General features: G+C 52.7%; 1 protein-coding gene across 1 annotated transcript; it reads left to right on the forward strand.

Moving 5' to 3' along the window:
- The first annotated feature begins 15038 nt into the window (after positions 1–15038).
- TMEM185B (transmembrane protein 185B) lies at positions 15039–17838 on the forward strand. Its single transcript, XM_080799558.1, has one exon. It carries the CDS (start codon positions 15471–15473, stop codon positions 16521–16523), a length of 1053 nt encoding a protein of 350 aa, XP_080655684.1. The 5' UTR covers positions 15039–15470; the 3' UTR covers positions 16524–17838.
- The last annotated feature ends 1278 nt before the right edge of the window (positions 17839–19116 follow it).

The raw sequence follows: 19116 nt of genomic DNA on the forward strand, positions 1-19116 counted from the left end.
GGGTGTACTGGACCCCCACAACACACCCGGGACTTGGAAGGACAGAGATTCAGGCATTCGATAAGCATCCATTTAGCCATTATTTATGGACCACAAACCAGCTGCTGGGCACTGTCCTGGGTATTAGGGCACACAAGTGAGGCAAACAGACCCTCTGGGCCCAAGGACGGGAGCCTCCCCGCCCCGCCCCCATGTCACTGGTGTTCAAAACCTCTGCACACTCTGCCTGCTGGAAACCTCCTCCACTGAGGGAGCAGAGAAGACAGTGGGAACCCCAACCGAAGAGCAAAGTCCGGGAACAAGAAACCGCCCAGCCAAAGACAAACAAGGCCTTCAGTGCACAAAGCGATTACAACCATGAATGCAAGGAAGTCGGAACGCACGGGAAATGAAAGCTGGCCATCCTAAGGAAGGACCCATCCATCTTCCTTACCTAGGTCAAGCTCAAGACAACTCCGAAAAGCAAATCCAAATTTTCCACTTTTTACACCAGGAAGGGCGATGTGAGGCTGTGGGGCCAGGCCCAGGGTCTCTGACGACGCCTGAGTCAGGGCTGCCCGCTTGCAGCCTCCCCTGGGGTCCACAGCCTCCCTCCACCTTTCGCCCTCGGGGTCTGCCTCTCCCAGACTTGCTCACTGCACAGTCAGGATGGGCGTGGTCCCTCAGCACCTTTAGCGACTTCCGGGCCTCTGCCTCCTATGAAGTCCAGGCTCTCTGCCACAAAGCCTCCTTCCTCCCTTCTCTTCTCTTCTCCCACTCCTACCCCCTTCACCCCCAACTGTCTCCCCCCCTAACCCGCAATCATTCACACCCTCACTCTTCTGTCCCGGGGCCTTCCCTCACTCCCTCTTCCCTGCCACTCTCCAGCAGCTTTGCTCCTCCTCCAAACTCAACTCCCCTCCCACTCCAACCCTCTCTGGAGAAGTAAGGTGCCCCTCCGCTGGCCTTCTGTGCCCTGACTCCTGAGAGGCTGCGGACCATAGTCTTCTGTCTGTCCTGGTGCCTGGCACAGAGCAGGAAAAGATGAAAGCATGTATTGAGTACCTACGGTATGCAGGCCATGTCCACAAAGGCCATCTCAAAGAACATTCTCAACAAATCCATGACGTGGTACCATTCCAGTTTATGGAGAAGGACACTGGGACCTCAGAAGAAGAGAGGGCTTCAGAGCAAAGAGTCATCACAGTAGAGAGAAAAGCAGGCAGCTGGCTGTGTCCAGAGGGAGATAAAGCTTGAATTGGACTCAAAAAAAAAAAAAAAAAAAGGAAGAGGATTCTGGCAAACCCAAAAGAGGGAGGGAGAGAAGAGGGATGCTTTCAAGACAGGGGCCACGAGAGCAACAAAGGCCCTGAGGTGGGGAAGCCTGAGAAGTGACTGGCAAGGCAACACAGGGCTGTTCCACTACATCGGCGATAGAGTTAGAGAAATCAGGAGCAGAAGCCTGGAACGACAAGAAGAGCACCCACTTGCCATGGAAACAGGGGACCTTCTGAGTAAGGGCCGGCAGTGTTTTCGAGAAGGGGAATCCTGGTTGACTCCCCCCAGGTACAAAGCCCTTCCCGAGAGGTTCAGAGACACTCAAATCTCAGCCTGCAGAAATGACTCTGGGAGGCAAACCCGCTGTCCCAGTCCTCACCTCCCGTGCCTCACCTCTCCTCCTCCCAGGGACCCGCCCCTGCAGGGCGGTCCTTACCTCCACTTCCCTCAGCCCTGGCTCAGGTTACTGCATGACAGAGGTCAGCCTACCTTAGGGAAGTGAGTTGTGTGTTGTACTCGTGTGTGGGTACACCTGTGAACACGTGCTCCTGCCCCAGCAAACCGAAGGTGGGGCCTGTCTGCCTCTTTCCCTGAGACCCACCCAACCTCTGCACACAATTCAGGTTCCCAGTCAGCTCGGCTTCCCCACTGGCCGCAGCAAAAGCACCCGGAATGCCAGCAGCCGGCACAGGGGAGCGCACACGCCTGCTGGATCTGGAGAACGGCATGGGAGTCATCAGGGAAACCGGGACCATGAGCCCAGGGACGGATGAGGGCACCTGTCTCAGGCAGGCTGCCAACCCACTCAAAGGAAAAACTCCTAACAGAAGGAGGAAGGTCCCAGATAGTTACACTCTGGGGGGACCCCCAGCTCATGCTCCCTGCACTTGTTCCAGAACGATCAGAGTGGCAATGGGGTTGGTGCTCTAACCTCCCAAATCAGCCCCGGGGATCCTGTGTACATCAGAACCTTCCTCTGTAAGGCGGCCAGGCAGAAAGCCCCCTGCTGCCTCTGCCCCTCAAGGCTCTTCCAGGTGCTTGGCTCTGACCCTGGCCGACACCTCAGCCCTTGAATGGACCATGTGATAAGTCATCCTCGGAACTGCCTGTGGGCTCAGTGGGGGCTGTTGCTTGATGTGCAAGGGAAGTGGGTCTGGTGATGAAGACACAGCCGCCTGAGGAACCCCTAGCCCTGGAGATGCCCTCACTGCACTCAGGAGGAAGGACATGTTTAAGTGGGGCGAGAAGCATCCCAGGGGGTCCCGTCCTGCTTAGCAGTGGCCAGCCCTGAACGGTAGTCATGGCACACAATCTGGCTGGCCCTCCTGTCTTCAGCGATTGAAGATTTGGCCAAACCACTGGTCAGACAGATTTTCCCCCAAGCCCCGCGTTAATTGGATTTTGGATTCTACAACCCACGCTGCTGAGCTGGAGCTCCTGGGCTTCAAGGTGGGGGCCATGACCCGAAGCCAAAACTGGCGGACACCTGGGCTCTGCTTGCCTGTACAGCAAGCCCGGGGAAAGCAGCTTTGGGGGCTGGCTCTGAGGTGCCCCGGCTGGTGGGCTTCCAAGTTCCTTGGCACAGGCCAGCTACCCTGGTGGCTGTGTTCTGGGTTGTGTGTGCTGGGTTGTTTCCCTGGGGGCAGCTGCACCTGGGTGGGGAGAGCTGGAAACTGCCTGCCTCGCAGCCTCTGCACTCCTCCCAGGATGATCCAGCTCAGCCTGGTCTCATGGGCAACCTGTCCTTTTCAGCTCCAGCTTGGCAGAACCCAGCCAAGGATGGCAAAGCTGCCTGCTACCCCTTCTCCCCCACTCCCTCTCTAATGTTCCTTGGGAAGAAGGAGGTGATCAGAGATCTTTGTTATTCCTACATCATGCTTGGAGCATAGTAGGTGTTCAATAAATACTACTTTCTCCTCCATGGGGGATAAGAGGCCACACACCGATGGTTCAGAGCGGGGCTCTGGAGTCAGACCGAGGGTGCACTCCAGCCTGTGCTTTCTAGCTATCTGAGCTTGAACAAGTCACCACCCACCATGAGCATGGATTGCAAGGGTGCCCGGCCCAGGGTATGTGCCATATAAACATTTGATATTGTTTATCTTTTTTTAAAGATTGTATTTATTTATTTGAGAGAGAGAGCACACACACACAAGCAGGGGGAGGCGGGGAAGAGGAAGAAACACACTCTCCAATGAGCAGGGAGCCTGATGCGGGGCTCCGTTCCAGATTCCCGGGATCATGACCTGAGCTGAAGGCAGATGCTCAACCGACTGAGCCACCCAGGAGCCCCTGATAATATTTATCTTAGAAGAAGAATCCAGCTGTGTCCAAATGGGAGCCTGAAATGAAACAAAAGCCATACAGGGTAACGGCTGGGTCCCTACCCTGAGCGATGCCTCTTTCTCGCATATCCCATCTAGAAGTGGGCACCAGGCTCTGAGAAGTCATAGACAATCCGTGTTAGCCCCCCCACCACCTTGCTTGCGGACCATGCAGGAAACACCTCTGTCCCACAGTGGGGGCTGGCTTTCAGCATAGACCAAGTAGAAAGTAACTTTTCCCACCGAAGAGGCAATACAATCAGACTTCCTTCTCCAAAGCTACACACAGAACACTGATCTTGACAGAGGTTACAGATCTTACAGCTTACAGATCTTACAGATCTTACAGCTTCTGGAAGAGCTCCTTCTCAACCAAGAGACAGAAGGATCCAGTTGGTAAGGAAGCCTTGCAGCTGGTAGACAGCATTCCCCAGAATCCATCGAAAGGAATCAGTGGATAAAGATTGAAGATGGCAAAACTACTATAAAAATAACCACCTTTCTAAACAGGAGAGCGGATGACAGTCATGGGCCTGGGCCTTGCCGAGCCTGCACTCAGCCAATCCCACAGTAGACCCCCAGGGTGGGCTCGATCCACACCCCCTTTGCAGGAAGGGAAAAGATGGGTGCCATGACTAAGCTGTTTGCCCAAGATCTTGTAGCAGGGAAGCAGAGTTGGGATCCAGACCAGGCCTGCCTTGCCTAAAACCCAGGCTTTAATCACAACTGTAGGGGTGCCTGGGTGGCTCAGGAGGTTAAGCATCTGCCTTCACCTCAGGTCACAATCCCAGGGTCCTGGGATCGAGTCCCACATGGAGCTCCTTGCTCAGTGCGGAGCCTGCTTCTCCCTCTCCTCCTTGATCTTGTTCTCTCTTGCTATCTCTGTCTCTCAAATAAATAAATAAAATCTTTAAAAAAGAAAGAAAGAAACCACAATTCTATGCCAGAGTCAGAGATGGGAATCTACACACAAGGGCTCGAGGCTAGCGGACAGAAGGCAGGACAGAAAAACTGGGGCCACACAGCCCTGTACCCAGGCGCCGGAAGAACGGCCTAAAACTATGCCCTTTGGCCAGTTCTGCTGGGCTGTTTGCATCTAGGGAGAAGGAAACGCAGCTGGAGGCCACCACTTGCCGTGTGTGCCTAGAAGCCAGACTTAAGGGGACCCATCTGGGTTCAATGTCCCTGTCCTCTCCCTTTCAGTCCCCATGTTCAGGTGGGGGGATGAAGGAAAGAAACGAACTGATGATTATGTCCACATTTCCACACTGACAGACTGAGACAAGACAGCGGTGACTAGAGCCCCTTGCTCCCGGGAAGTCACAGGGTCTGCTGGTTAGATTCGTGCTCTCTGCGACGGAAATGGGGATTTCAATGCTCTGACCAAGGCTGCAAGGAAGAGAGAAAAACCAACTGCTCGGGAGTGTGTTACCTCCTCACCTCACCTCCCAGTCGCCCGGCACTGGCCTCACCCGTCTTGCTGCCCCGGATGGCTGTGACCTGTGATGGGCCAAGCTGGGCCTCACCAAGACCCCAGGCTCTGGGGGTGAGACGAAGTCCCTTCCTGGCACGTCTGCAAAACCCTGGGCACTGACTAAATTATTACCTCAGAAAATGGGTTCTTAGCCACTCACCGCTCTGTTCACCCAATATCAACGCACACATTTCTTCATGGTTAGAAACAGGCTATCTACGAAATAAATCTTGAAAAACAACTTGGAACCAGCTGTTTGTTCCAGAGGTTTTCCTTGATGAATGGCCAAACTGAGCTGTAGTATAGACGTCATACCACTCACTCCTTGCACTGCTGTAGAGACCAGCTGGTGGGGTGCAGGGGCCAGGGTTCACATCTTTTTTTTTTTTTTAAAGATTTTATTTATTTATTTGACAGATAGAGATCGCAAGTAGGCAGAGAGGCAGGCAGAGAGAGGAGGAAGCAGGCTCCCTGCCCCGATGCGGGGCTCAATCCCAGGACCCTGGGATCATGACCTGAGCCGAAGGCAGAGGCCTTAACCCACTGAGCCACCCAGGTGCCCCCAGGGTTCACATCTTGACTGTGTGCTGGGTCTCCACTGGCCTGAGCCTCCTTCCTATAATGTGGGCAGCCTGCACACCCATACACCTTGCCGCATTTAGAAGCCGTTGTCATCATTATTCTACGCAACAGTGAAAATAATTCTTGACTTCTCCTTTCGAAGCCCCTTTTTGCCGGAAAGGGGAAATTGGACCCTTCCTTTACTTCAGAATATGTTCTTGGTTTTTTGGCAATTAAAAAAAAAAATCCTAGATGTTCTTTGTACCTCTCTGCTCCCCACACGCCCTAAACCACTCCCACACCCCATATAATTTATGACATTCCCTTTTGCTGGTACATCTGCCGTTATGGTACTAATAGTCATTAACCATTTTTGCTGAGTTTTTTTAATCACTTCCTTAGAAACTGTAAAGTAAAACCTCTTTCTTTAACCCCCCCACCCCCCCACCACCCACACCCCCCCCGTTTGAGTTCAACAAATCACCTGTCTGCCTGGGGGGAAATCTGGTAAGGCTGGATCTGCAATAGGAATTCATCATGTGAACAGTAACTCACCACTGCAAAGGCTCCCTGGATAAAGCTGGGAAGTTTACAGCCACTTCGGGCAACTTGGAAATATCCTCAGCCATTAAGTAATGCTTATGTTCTTACAGGAGGAAAATCGAAGACCAGCAGGAACTGCGCAGAATTTCATTTTCTTTCTTGGGGAGGGAGCTGCTGCTCCATGAGAAGAGGATGTTCAGTCTAGGTTGTTCTGTTTTGTTTTTTAAATATTTCATTTATTTGAGAGAGAGCACAAGCAGGGGGAGCAGCAGGCAGAGGGAGAAGCAGTCTCCCCGCTGAGCAGGGAATTTCGTCCCAGGACCCCGAGATCATGATCTGAGCCAAAGGCAGTCACTTAACCAACTGAGCCACCCAGGCACCCGCTTGGCCTAGGTTTTAACCTGTGATGTATTTCCAGCCTTGGAGATGTATTTCCATGCTGTATTCAGCTGACTGGTGGTGAGAAATATCCCAGGTCTCCAAGGTGAGCTTATCTCCTCCCCTCGCTAACAATGTCCGGAACAAGGTACCGGATGGGGCTCAAGATTTATTTCTACACTGGTCCTGAACTACAGTTTTGTGGCTTGAGCAACACCAGCGAACCTCCCCATGTCTGATGAAAGCAGATGAGCTCTGGCCCAGATACTGACATGAGACCCCCCAGGCGGTACATGAGCACACAAGACTCTAAGGGCTGGAAAAGGCTTTTCGGGGAGCACCTGGTTGATAGTTCTGAGACCTGGCTGCACACTGGACTCATGGAAGAGCTTTAAAGAAATTTGGATGCTGGGGCCCACCCTCAAGCCATCTGATTTGGTGAGTCTGGGTGGAGGCCCCGGGGATCTGCACTTGGAGACCCCAGATACACCCGGCCCCCATAATCTGTAGAGCAGAACTGGGCTCAGGGAGAAGAGAATCAGGCGCCAGGGTTATTTATTTTAGTTATATAAGTTCGCCTTTATTTTTTATTTATTAAAAAAAAACTTAAGTAATCTGTACACCCAGCTTGGGGCTTGAACTCATGGCCCCAAGATCAAGCGTCACACACTCCTCTGACTGAGCCAGCCAGGACCCCAGTTCACCTTCAGTTACAAGCTGCCTGACTCTACCTGGGATCTGAGAGTGGCCCCATCCCCTGCCAGGCATTCTGCTCTCCAGCGGCAGCATGACGGTTGGGGGAAGGGCAGAGGGCAGAGGGCAGGGGACGGTGCTCAGATGTTGATCATTTCCTAAACGTGCGTGCCAGGCCCTATGTCTCTACTATCTTCCCTCTGTCCTGTGAAGCAGATGTTATTATTCCCACTTTACAGATGAGAAAACCTAGGCTCAAAGAGGCTGAGTCATTGGGTCGAAGACACACAGTTGGTTAAATGACAGGGTTGGGGTCTGAATCCAGGTGGTCCTTCTTTGGCTCATGCTGGTGTGGTCTCAGGAGTCCAGCAAGCAGTGAGATGAGATCAGAGAGATAAACTGAAGCTGGTCAACCAGAGCCTTGAAGGGCATGGTAAGGCATAAGGATTCTTCCGGAGAAACGAGAAGTCACTGAAGGTTTCAGGGAGGGAGGAGGGCACACTGTTGTGCTGTCTGTGTCCTGTGGACGGGACTGACAGCCCCTTCGAGGCGAGAGCCCCAAACTCTGTGCAGGGTAACTCCGGGGACTGGCTCTGAATAATCCCCACAGGCATGTATTTTTTGGTGATTACTGGCTGCTTGGCACCTGTCTCTGAAAGAGTAAAAGACAATCCATAGTGAAAATGGGATTACAGTGTTACAAGTGTCCGCTCCTGCCCCCAGTAACCACATCACTCATCCAGACACATTGCCTACGAATTTACAGGAAGTCTGGGTGAGAGCAGGACTGAGGATCACCCCTGTAAAACAAAGAGATCTTTCGCTGAGTAAATTAATCGTGCAAATGACACTGGAGAAGAAAGCTCACATCACACAGGCAAACTGCTTAAACAGTTAAGTGGCACTGATGTAAATACCAGGAATGGATAACTGAACTACCTATTTGTTCAACAGTATTCCGTAATTCCGAAGTTTCCCATGCATACCCACACATACACAAAATCAGTTTGAATTAGTGATACTTAACTCTATCTGAATGTCTCAGATTAAATTATCCCAGCGCTCAGTTTATCAATTGGTAACATTTGGAGGTTACCATGATCGAGCCCAAAGAGACCCCTGACCCTGCACGGGCACACTCGCACATCCAAACCAGTCCTGGTTTTTAGTTGGCTTTTAATTTTGTGCTGCCCTATACCTCAGTAAGCTTCTAATTTCAGCCTCTTTACCTCATTTAACGTTAATTATTCACCCTTACAGAGTTTTCCAGACCAAAAGCACTAGACCAGCCACTGTCAGCAGAAGTGGGACTCATACCCCCTGCTTGCGAAGGCACCGACCCCGTGTGTGCGAAGGGAACACAGAAAAAAGAAAAAAAATCTGCATCTAAAAACACTAGGCTTTATGTATAGCATATTCATTCTTTCAACCCCGCAATTTGATTTCTGGGAATTACCCCAAAGAAATCCTCTGGATGAGAAAGCAGCTGTGTGTAGTGGGAAAGACCATGGAGCTCCTTATCTCCGAAAAGAACAGAAATAACCCCAACATGCAGCAAATGAATGGGTGAGGTGAATGCTGGGCAGCACTGTGATGTGGTATCATAGAGCCATTCAAAAGAGGCTCATAGGAGGCTCCTGGATAGCTCAGTCGGTTAAGCCTCTGCTTTCGGCTCAGGTCGTGATCCCAGGGATCTAGGATCGAGCTCCACGTCCGCAGGGAGCCTGCTTCCCCTTCTCCCCACTGCTTGTGCTTTCTCCCAAATAAATAAAATCTTAAAAAAAAAAAAAAAAGATGCTCACACTGCATTAATGGTAATCTGAGGAATGTTTCTAGTGATGGTGTATCATCACATTTAAGACACCATTGATTATACGACATACCACAATTTCATATATCAGGAAGGAAAAAAAAATACCCAGGATGGGTTATCTAACAAGGGGCTTCTAAGTAGCTAGGACCCCAAAGGGCTAGCCCCTAAATGCAAGGGGGATGAAAGACAGCCCTTTTGGGCAGAAAGTATGTCTCATCCTTGCCCTGGGTGCAGGGAGGGAACATAATCACTTGAGAACATGAAACCCATACTCACACAGGTGGGAGTCTGAATTTGCACTACAGACATGGTCTCCAAACACCTCCAGCAAATGCTGAAAGTGAATTTAAATTTAATGTAAAGTCTTCTCAAGTTGGCAGTGCCCCCAGGTGACTGTCAGAAGCAGTAGGAACCCAGTTTGGAAGAGGTGAATTTCGAGAGGTTGACAGCAGCTGGAAAGCCATCAGCTGTGATGTTAGAATATGACGATCAGTCAGTCTTAGAATTAACGTTAAGCTAAAGAGCTTAAAGAGAATAAAATGGCACGTGGGCGATGATATGTCTTTGCAGAGGTGACCAACGGGAAGGAAATACACTAAAATGTTAACTGTGGTTTTCTGTAGCTGTAAGACTAGAACTTTTTCTTTAAATGACATTTTCCCGATTTTCCTGAAGAAACCATGTGTTTAAGTGACCACATAGGAAACATAAGAGAAATAAATCAGGGTAATAGAAGGAGGGAGGGGGTGACTTTAGGTGGGGTGGTCAGAGAGGGCACCTTGGAGGAGGTGACACTGAACGGAGAAGGGGGCAGCATGGGAGAAGCTGTAGGAACTGCTCACCGCTGCCTCCCATATCAGAATGGGGCTTGGATCACAAGGCAGATGCCTGAAACTTATTTGTTAAATACAGGAATTAAGGAATAGTTGCTGACTCTCAAGGGGTCCCCACCAGTGTCCACAGTCTCTTCAGTGGGGCCATTCTCACCAGACCGAGCTGACAAACAGGGCCAGGATACCAGCGGGACCAAGGGCAAAGCTCAGCCGAGAACTGAAGTCATGGCGCTGGGCCTGCTTCCCCACCTACGAAATGAGGTGAGTGCCTTTGCTGCCACGGGGGCTCAAAGTCAGCTTCAGCTGACGCAGTGCTTTGAAATATTGAGCCTAGTGCAAGCACGAGGGGGCTGCCATGTTCTAGGTCTTCTCGAGAGCCTAGCGACACCTCCCTGCAACTGCGAGACCCAGTGGCTTTAGATGAGCTGCTCTGTCGCACACAGCTGACCTTGCTCCATGGTCAGTGGGTAAAAGATGCCGCATCAGCTCCAGCCTTCCTGTCCACCTGTGCTTTCCTGGATGCATCTACTCTGCGCCAGCCCATGCTGGACTATGCAGATCCAGAGATGAGAGATGGGGCCCTGCCCTCGGGAGAGGCACAGCGCACATGGGGCCACCAGATGAGTGGGGATCATGATCCCCTGGCATGTGACAGACAGTGCAGCTGGGAAAACAGGCCAAAGGAGGCTCACTGCACCTGCTGCCCAGGCAGAAACAATAGCAGCCATTGTGGGGGGGGGGTGGCAAGAATTGAGCATACTCTGGGTTTTTATACATTGTTTCATTTTGTCCTCACCAAGCTGTGAGGTTATCACCATTTCACAGATGGGGGCCAGAGGCTCTACTGGTTAGTTGTCAAGGTCATGGAGCTTGGAACCAGCCCAGCAAGAACTCCTGTCTTGGCCAGAGGGATTGTGGAGTCTGGGCCCCTAGCCCACTAGCATGCTGATGAGTGTGTGCGCATGTGTACTGCCGGGGGTGGGGGGGCACGGTGGGAGGCAGAAGGGGGGCAGGAGGCTGCTGCAGGCCGAGGGGAGACCCTGCCACATTTAGGGACCGAAGGCCAAGGGGCGATGGCAGGCACTGAGGCAGACACGGAGGGTCAGGTGTGCCGTGGCTTTCTCGTGAAAGGGCTGATGTGAGCAAACTCACAAATGGGTCTGAAAGTGAAATGCCCCTGGGCTTTCTGTAGAGGTCATCCCCCTGCCCTAAGCAGCCCACTCAGAGGACATTCAGCAAGTGGCCAAATCCTGAATCCTACCCCTGTTCCAGCTGCTCAGGGGGAACTGGCCTGGTGGGACAGAGAACACACCCAGGTGTCGCCAAGGGCAACCTGGGAGCCCAGCATCGTCATCCTGGTCTGTGGGATGGGGGGGGCCCTCGGGCTCTTCCAGAGCAGTGACCCCTCTGGAGCTCGGAGGAGGAAGAGCCACGCTGGCCTGAACAGAATTCCAAAGATGGCCCTGGCTGGCTCCATCAGTGGAGCATGCGACTCTTGATCTCAAAGTCATGAGCTCAAGTCGTGGGGTGTGGAGCCTATTTGAAAATAAAAAATAAAAAATAAAAAAAATTAAGACACCTCCCCCCAGCATTCCCGTGGGTCCTCTGCTCATGCAAACACTAACGGGGTGCTGCTGTGAGAGCACTTTGCCAATGGAATCAAGTTTACTACTAGGGTGACCTTAAAATAGAGAGACTATCCCGGAGTATCTGGCAGTGCCCAACGTTATCATGTAAGCTCTTAAAAACAGAAAAAGACGGCAGAAGAGCGATGCAGCCAAAGGTCCAGTCAGAGACCAGAAAGCATGAGAACTCCATTCACTGTCAGTGTCTCTGAATGGGGACACACGTTGGGAAATGCGGGTGGCTGACAATGTCCCTGGCCGTGAGCTAGCGAGGGCACGGGAGCCTCAGTCCCACGACTCTACGGGAACAAATTCTGCCAACAAGCCTAATGAACGTGGGAGCAGATTCACCACCGAAGCCTCCGGAAGGGAATGCCACCCTGCCGACATCCTGCCTTGGGCCTTGTGAGACTCTGACAAAGAGCCTGCCAGGCCGCCCTATGCCCCAGCTTCTGACTGACAGAAACTGTGAGATAATGGGCACTTTGTAAGCTGCTAAATTTGTGGCAATTTCTTACGACAGCATTGGAAACCAAGGACTAATAAATACAGGAGCTATCTGAGGACAGACCGCCCAGGCCCAGGAGTGGATGGCACAGGGCCTGGCATGCAGGCAGTGACAGGGCGGGCTACGGCTGTCACCTCCACACTGCTCTGAGGAAAGAGAAGAAGGGAACCACCGGATCTGGGCCAGGGGAGGCACGGTCACCAGTAGGGCCAAATTATTCACTCAGCTAGCCTTTCTCAAGCCCATGCTATGACCTAAGCACTGGCCGGGTGTCTGGAACTATCACGAGGGGAAAGATGGCCCACCAGACTCAAGCCACTGAAATGAGTCCTGTGGCAGGAACAAAGTCCATGATGCTGTGGGAGATCAGAGAAGAATCACCAGTCCCCCAGGGGCCGACAAGGTTTCCCAAGGCCTGAAGCCCTCTTGGGTCTTGGCAGTCAGGAGGGAAAGCGGTTGGATAGGGGTGGGCCGCCCTGAGAAGAGAAGAACAAGGCCACGGGATGGAGAGGTCATGCCTGGCACATTCAGGAAGGACAGGGGATGTGGCAGGCCACGGGAAAAGGAACTGGCCAACAGGTGGGCTGCAGCACAGGAGGGCCCTGATGTCAAAAAGGGAAGTTGGACTGAGGATGCTAGGCAGGGAGAAGACCGTGGCAGGGGCAGGAGAGGACCACACATCTCAGGACTCCATTCACCTGGACTCAGGGGATAGGCAGGCCTGAGCTGGTGGACTAAAGCACCCATGTGCCCTCTGTAAATGAATGAATGTACACTTTGCTTTGTGTACCGGCCTCCCAGGTGGCTATGTCATGAGTACCTGGCACATGACAATCCATGTTAGCTTTCGAGGTGAACATAAAGACAAGGGCAAGGCCCTGAGAGATTGACCACATCAGGGAAAACAGCAGCCCCAGGAGTCCTGGCCTGAGTGCCCAGGAAAGCCAGCTGAAGGGACAACAGGCAGCAGCCCTCCACCTGCGGCTCCAGCACAGAGCGGGAAGCAGGCCCTGACGTCCACTAGGAATAGGACAGTGGCCACACGTGGCAGAGCCACCTCCAAACTCCCTTCCTGGATGAGAACCAGGTGCTTGTCCTAAAGAAGGTGCTCTAGAGATGGGAAACACTCCCAGCCCTATCTGCCACAGAGCTGGCTGCAGAGGCCCTGAGGTCATCTAGCTACAGGGAGTAGGCTGGGGAGGATTTCTGACTGCTCTAAAGGGATCCAGAGGTGGTGGCTGTAGCAGGACTTCCTGGCAAGCTGCCAGCAAGCCCTCCCCTCCTCAGGCTTTACACTCCCCAGCGTGGTAATATTAACAGCTCCCATTTCTTTAAATGCAAAGTGCTTTCCATGTTTGATTCATGTGATCCTCAAAACAATCACCCATGTTTTTCTTAGCCCATTTCAGAGTTGGGACCAGTACAAAGGTTTTGCATTTTAAATTGTTTTAACCAGCAAATCCCTTCTTGGAAGGAAACAGTAAAAGACAAACTAACATGAAAAACAGAGCAGAGCAACTCTGGATGGGACAAAGGAGGCTAAAGCCCCATTTAGCTAACATCCTCCCCCCAAACAATGATTCCCAAGGGGTTCTTTAGAAACCAGGGGCCCTGAAGACACATCTAGGAAGCCTGGCAGGGCTCACTTGGTTGCAAGTCCCTTCCCCAGGACCACCCGTTTTCTCCTAGCTGAGGTGGGCGGGGAAAGTTGTAGGGAGATCTCTGAGGGCTAGGATTGTCCACATCACACCATGCTTCACGAGCATCCTGTTAATGCTGACCTGGAAAAGCTAGCTCCTGCACTGGACCATGGCCCCTACCTCTCTCAGGAAGCCCTTCCTTGTTACCCCACAGAGACCCTGACTGACACTAGGCATGTTCCTTGGATGACCTTCCCCTCAGAGCCCTGTACCTTAGCATTGACTTTCCATTCCCATTGCAGATGGACTGCATGGGACGGGCGGGGATCTGAAAGACAGGCAGGATGAGCAACCGGGACTCCGCTGGGCGGGGGACAAGTGGAGAAGACAGGAAGGAGTACTCCAGGGTCTGTCCAGTGGGCAAGAGAGAGGGGAGTGCTCCAAATCACAGACCTGCTGCAACAGGGCTGGCCCTTGGAAACCACCTTGGAAACAGCCCAGGAAACTGAGGCTGGGATAGACCAGGGTGAATATGCCGAGGTCTCTCAGCTGCTGGGTGGCAAGGCCTAGACTAGTACCCAAATTTCTTGACCTCTCTGCTCCAGTGCCCTTTCCCAGTCTGATTCTGTGAGAATCAGATTTAGACAGGGTCAAATAAGTAAAACTGAGGATTCAGGACTTAAAAGCCCAGAGCCCTCAATCTGAGTTTCGTTCTGCTCTGAAACTGTCGGGTGACCTGGGGCAGGAAGCACCTGCTAGCGGGTACCTTGCCTGGTGGCCCCCACAGGGTTCTAACACCCTCCCCCCAGCACCTGCCCTCCACCTCTGGGGTGAAAGGGCGCTATGAAGTCCCCGCCGCCTAGGCACTGTGCCTCAGCCATTCCTCATGCAGCGAGAACTGCCATTGCCCTTCCAGGCGGAATCCAGCCGTGGAGGTCATCTTGTCCAGGTAAAGCTCCCCACCCCACCCAGCCCGGGCCCCCCTCCTTCGGCACTGGGTAAACAAACCACCCCCTCACTGCGCGCACACACACACACTCCACACAGGCACGCCCCGCCCTGTGCCTTCATGCTTACCGGCACCCACCCGCCCCCTGCTCCCAAACTCCCACACTCCCACACCCGTCGGCCACGCGCCTTCGCTCGTGCCCACGCCGTCGCCCCTTGGCGCTCCCGGCGCCAGACCTCAGGACAGCTCCCCAGCCCCGGGGTCGGTTGCCGGCGAGGGGAGGTCCCCCGGCGGGCCCGGCCCCGCCCCGCCCCGCCCCCGCCTCCGGCCCCGCCCCCGCCCGGCCCGGCCCGGCCCGGCCCCTGGGACAGCCGAGAGGATGTGAGCTCACTCCCGCCTCTCTGCTGCCGGCGCCGCCAGGAAGCGTCCGCCCGAAGTCAGCCGACTAGCCGGCCGGGGTGTCAGCGGCGCGCCCGGCCCCTTCGCTCCCGACGCCACACGCAGTAGCCGCTTTCCGGATGGGTACGGAATGAAGGCGGGCGGCGGGGCCGAGGCAGGACCACACTCTTAGACGCCGTGCCGTCCGGGGGCCCCCGGGTCGCGCGGGCTGGGCGCGGGCGCGCACGCGCACGCCCACCCCCGCCGCGCTTCCGGCCGGGCCACGTGACCGCGCGCGCACGTGTTCCGGCCGCTCGGCGCCGCGGGTCTGAACCTCCTCCCGGTCAGCCCCGGCCGCTGCCCAGCTAGACCTGTGGCAGGCGGGGCGGGGAGGCGGCGGGCCCGGGAAGCGGCGGAGACTCGGCGCCCGCCGAGTCGGGCGGAGCAGCGGACCCGGGGTGGGGGCTGGCGGCGGCGCTGGCGGCGGCATCGCCATGAACCCCAGGGGCCTGTTCCAGGACTTCAACCCGAGTAAGTTCCTCATCTACGCCTGCCTGCTGCTCTTCTCGGTGCTGCTGCCCCTCCGCCTGGACGGCATCATACAGTGGAGCTACTGGGCCGTCTTCGCCCCCATATGGCTGTGGAAGCTGCTGGTCATCGCCGGCGCCTCAGTGGGCGCGGGCGTTTGGGCCCGCAACCCTCGATACCGCACCGAGGGGGAGGCCTGCGTTGAGTTCAAAGCCATGTTGATCGCCGTGGCCATCCACCTGCTGCTGCTCATGTTCGAAGTCCTGGTCTGCGACCGGGTGGAGAGGGGGACCCACTTCTGGCTGCTGGTCTTCATGCCACTGTTCTTCGTATCCCCAGTGTCCGTGGCCGCCTGCGTCTGGGGCTTCCGACACGACAGGTCACTAGAGCTGGAGATCCTGTGCTCGGTCAACATCCTGCAGTTCATTTTCATCGCCCTGAGGCTGGACAGGATTATCCACTGGCCGTGGCTGGTGGTGTTCGTGCCCCTGTGGATTCTCATGTCGTTCCTCTGCCTAGTCGTTCTCTATTACATTGTCTGGTCCCTCCTGTTCCTGCGCTCCTTAGATGTGGTTGCGGAACAGCGGAGGACCCATGTGACCATGGCCATCAGCTGGATAACAATCGTCGTGCCCCTGCTCACTTTTGAGGTTCTGCTGGTTCACAGATTAGATGGCCACAATACATTCTCTCACATCTCCATATTTGTCCCCCTTTGGCTTTCTCTAATAACTTTAATGGCCACGACATTTAGGCGAAAAGGAGGCAACCATTGGTGGTTTGGTATTCGCAGAGATTTCTGTCAGTTTCTGCTTGAAATTTTCCCGTTTTTAAGAGAATATGGGAACATTTCCTATGATCTACATCATGAAGACAGTGAAGATGCTGAAGAAACATCAGTCCCAGATGCTCCTAAAATTGCTCCAATGTTTGGAAAGAAGGCCGGGGTAGTTATAACCCAGAGTCCTGGGAAATACGTTCCCCCGCCTCCCAAATTAAATATCGATATGCCGGATTAAACTCTTCTGGAGAGCACCCATCTGTGGATCAGGAACCATATACACACGCAAAATCCACCTTACTTTTGCCTCTTTGTTCATCTGTCCCAAACTTGGAACTGAAAATAGACGCCAAACGCCATCATCTCATGCCTCGTTTGAGATTGATGCCTGTCATTCATGAGTATGCATGGTAGATGTAGGAGGTCATTTTAATACATGGCTGTGTGTGTGTGTGTGTGTGTGTGTGTGTGTGGTGTATACATGTGAGAGAACTTGCAGTCCAGGCTAGTGCTTTAAAAGCCAGCTTGGGAGTAGTCAGTTGAATAGTAGATCCTCAAACGAAATAAATACACAGCTGGGTTTTTGTTTTTGTTTTTTTTTAATGGTACTATGCCTATGGAAAGTATCATTTAAAAGTATTTTTATACACTGCTAGTCTAAAATTGTATTTCAGATTGTACTTGTTGTGACATAATAGCAAATGTAAAGAATTCTCTTTCCCTCCACTTGTTCATAAGCCTTAGAGTTGTTATTTTTAGTGTTCTTCCTGTTAAAATAGTTTTTCTTTGGGCTTTGCTGATACTTGTCTTTAATATCATAAAAAGTGATTTTTTCTAATGAAATGAATCCATGCATATACGATATTTATGTGACTATTTTAGCAGCATATTTTGTTGAATTCTAGTTCTGTGCATTACAATGTATTACGTTAACAGTATTTTTTTAAGTTTGTATGTGAAGATATGTGTCTGTTGCAGCTGTCCTTAAAACATTAATATGCACCCAGTGTAGGATCTTCTCAAAGTACCAGGCATAAATATAGGGATCGAAAATCCCATGGCTCTTAATATTCAGGTGTTAAATGACTCAATCTACACAGTTTTAAGGTCTCTGTTAGTAGAGGGAGGAGCTACTGTCCTTTAGGAACAGGTGACATGCCCTAGTGTGATAACCAGGCCATAAAGTGATACTGTTCATTTAGCACCTAGACTTTTCAGACACAGGTAATAACATCTCTTCAGGAGCAACCAAAATAAGCAACAAGTGATTTGTTCATTGCTAAGAGTCTTAGAATATTACTTGGTTATAATAAAAAAATGTTACTTGTCATCAGAACACTGGAAGGAGTAGCCTTAAACAAAGCACGGCCGACAAGATCAGGTATTATTTTAAGGTCCAGACTTTTTGATCTGTCAGCCACAGGGAAAGAAGAGTTGAGGTTATTTGTAAAGTAAGTGCAGGGTCCTTATTTAGGTACTAGTGGTACACCAGGGAATCAGAAAGGCAGAAGCCACATTCTGGGAGAAAAATACTCTTCTGAGAACAAATAAATACTTTCAAAAGGAGGTTGAAATAGAAAAGTGTAATGATACTATTACTGGAGGAAAGGAAGGAGGGAATCCGTTTTTATCATTAGCAACTTAGTAAAAATGATCTGAATTGCTAGTCCAGGACTGCAAGTCAGTAACTTGATTCACCCAGAGAGAGGCCATGTCAGCACCAAAAGCTCATCCTGAAAGCCTGGCTTCCTGAAATCCTGAGGACGCCACAGCTCAGTTCCGTCACCCAGGACTGTGCCAGGCTCGCTCGCTGTGTCTCATGCACACGCACACGCACACAGACACACTCTGAGATGACACCAGCCCTCAGAATGAGGGAAGCAGCCTGAGCAGCAGTAACATTTCATCAACAAAGATTCATACATTTATTGAGGACCTACTCTGAGCCAGCCATAATCCATATGCAGGCCCTCTCCACACCCACAAAGTACACAGTCAAAAGGGACCACGAGGAAACAGGGTCATGGCAGCACCCTACCTGTGGGAGGGAACAAGCCAAGAACAGGATATGCAAAATGCCCCTGGGAACTTCAGGCCCCTATTGTTTTCCAGGAGCCTAGAGCCCCTGATCACCCCTCCACTGCCAGACACTAGCTAGAAGACCCGAGTAAGATTGGGAGTGGAGGAGCAGGATGCTGGAGGAATCCAGGGTAGGGCTTGGGGGATCCCAGCCCCTCCTGGCTACAGATTCAGGCTAGAGGCTTGTGCCTCCAGACAGTGATGGATCCTCCCCACACTCCCACAGCCCTGCCCCACCCAGCGTTAGAGAGCCAGGGTCTGAAAGTGATCAGCACTCCCTCACCCCGAGGTGGGCCATCCCCTGTCATGCTGGCCTCAAAAGCATTCGCTTAAACCAGTGGGAATGACAGGTTGTGGAAAGTTTGGGAAAAAACACAAATCTCTCATCTGTGCCTGGGAACTTGGCTAATTGCCTTGTAATGCGGGCTAGCCACAATAACAGCGCACGTGTCCAGTGCTGTATGGGCAGTTTCTCCTATAGGATGATGGATTCGCTCTTGCTCAGAAATCTCAGTGGCTTCCTAGTACAGACTCCTGCTCACCAGCTTACGAGTCCGCCGCGGTGGTGACAGTGCAGGGTGTGGGTCTGATGGCAGGTGTCAGCTCCACAGCGCGTCCGGGATTCCGTGCTGCGTCGTGGGTGGTCGTCGAGTGTTCCCTGCGGCCCATCCTTCTTTCTCCTGGCACAAGTACAAGAGGCCAGGCCAACCCCTGCCAGCACCGCATGGCCCCTGCCCACCTGTGGTGTCTGT

Source organism: Martes martes, assembly GCF_963455335.1.
Source record: "Martes martes genome assembly, chromosome: 3".
NCBI classification, from domain to species: Eukaryota; Metazoa; Chordata; class Mammalia; order Carnivora; family Mustelidae; genus Martes; species Martes martes.

What these genes read in the sequence shown, in the direction of transcription:
- TMEM185B (XM_080799558.1), top strand. Translation starts at nt 15,471, where the DNA reads ATGAACCCCAGGGGCCTGTTCCAGGACTTCAACCCGAGTAAGTTCCTC.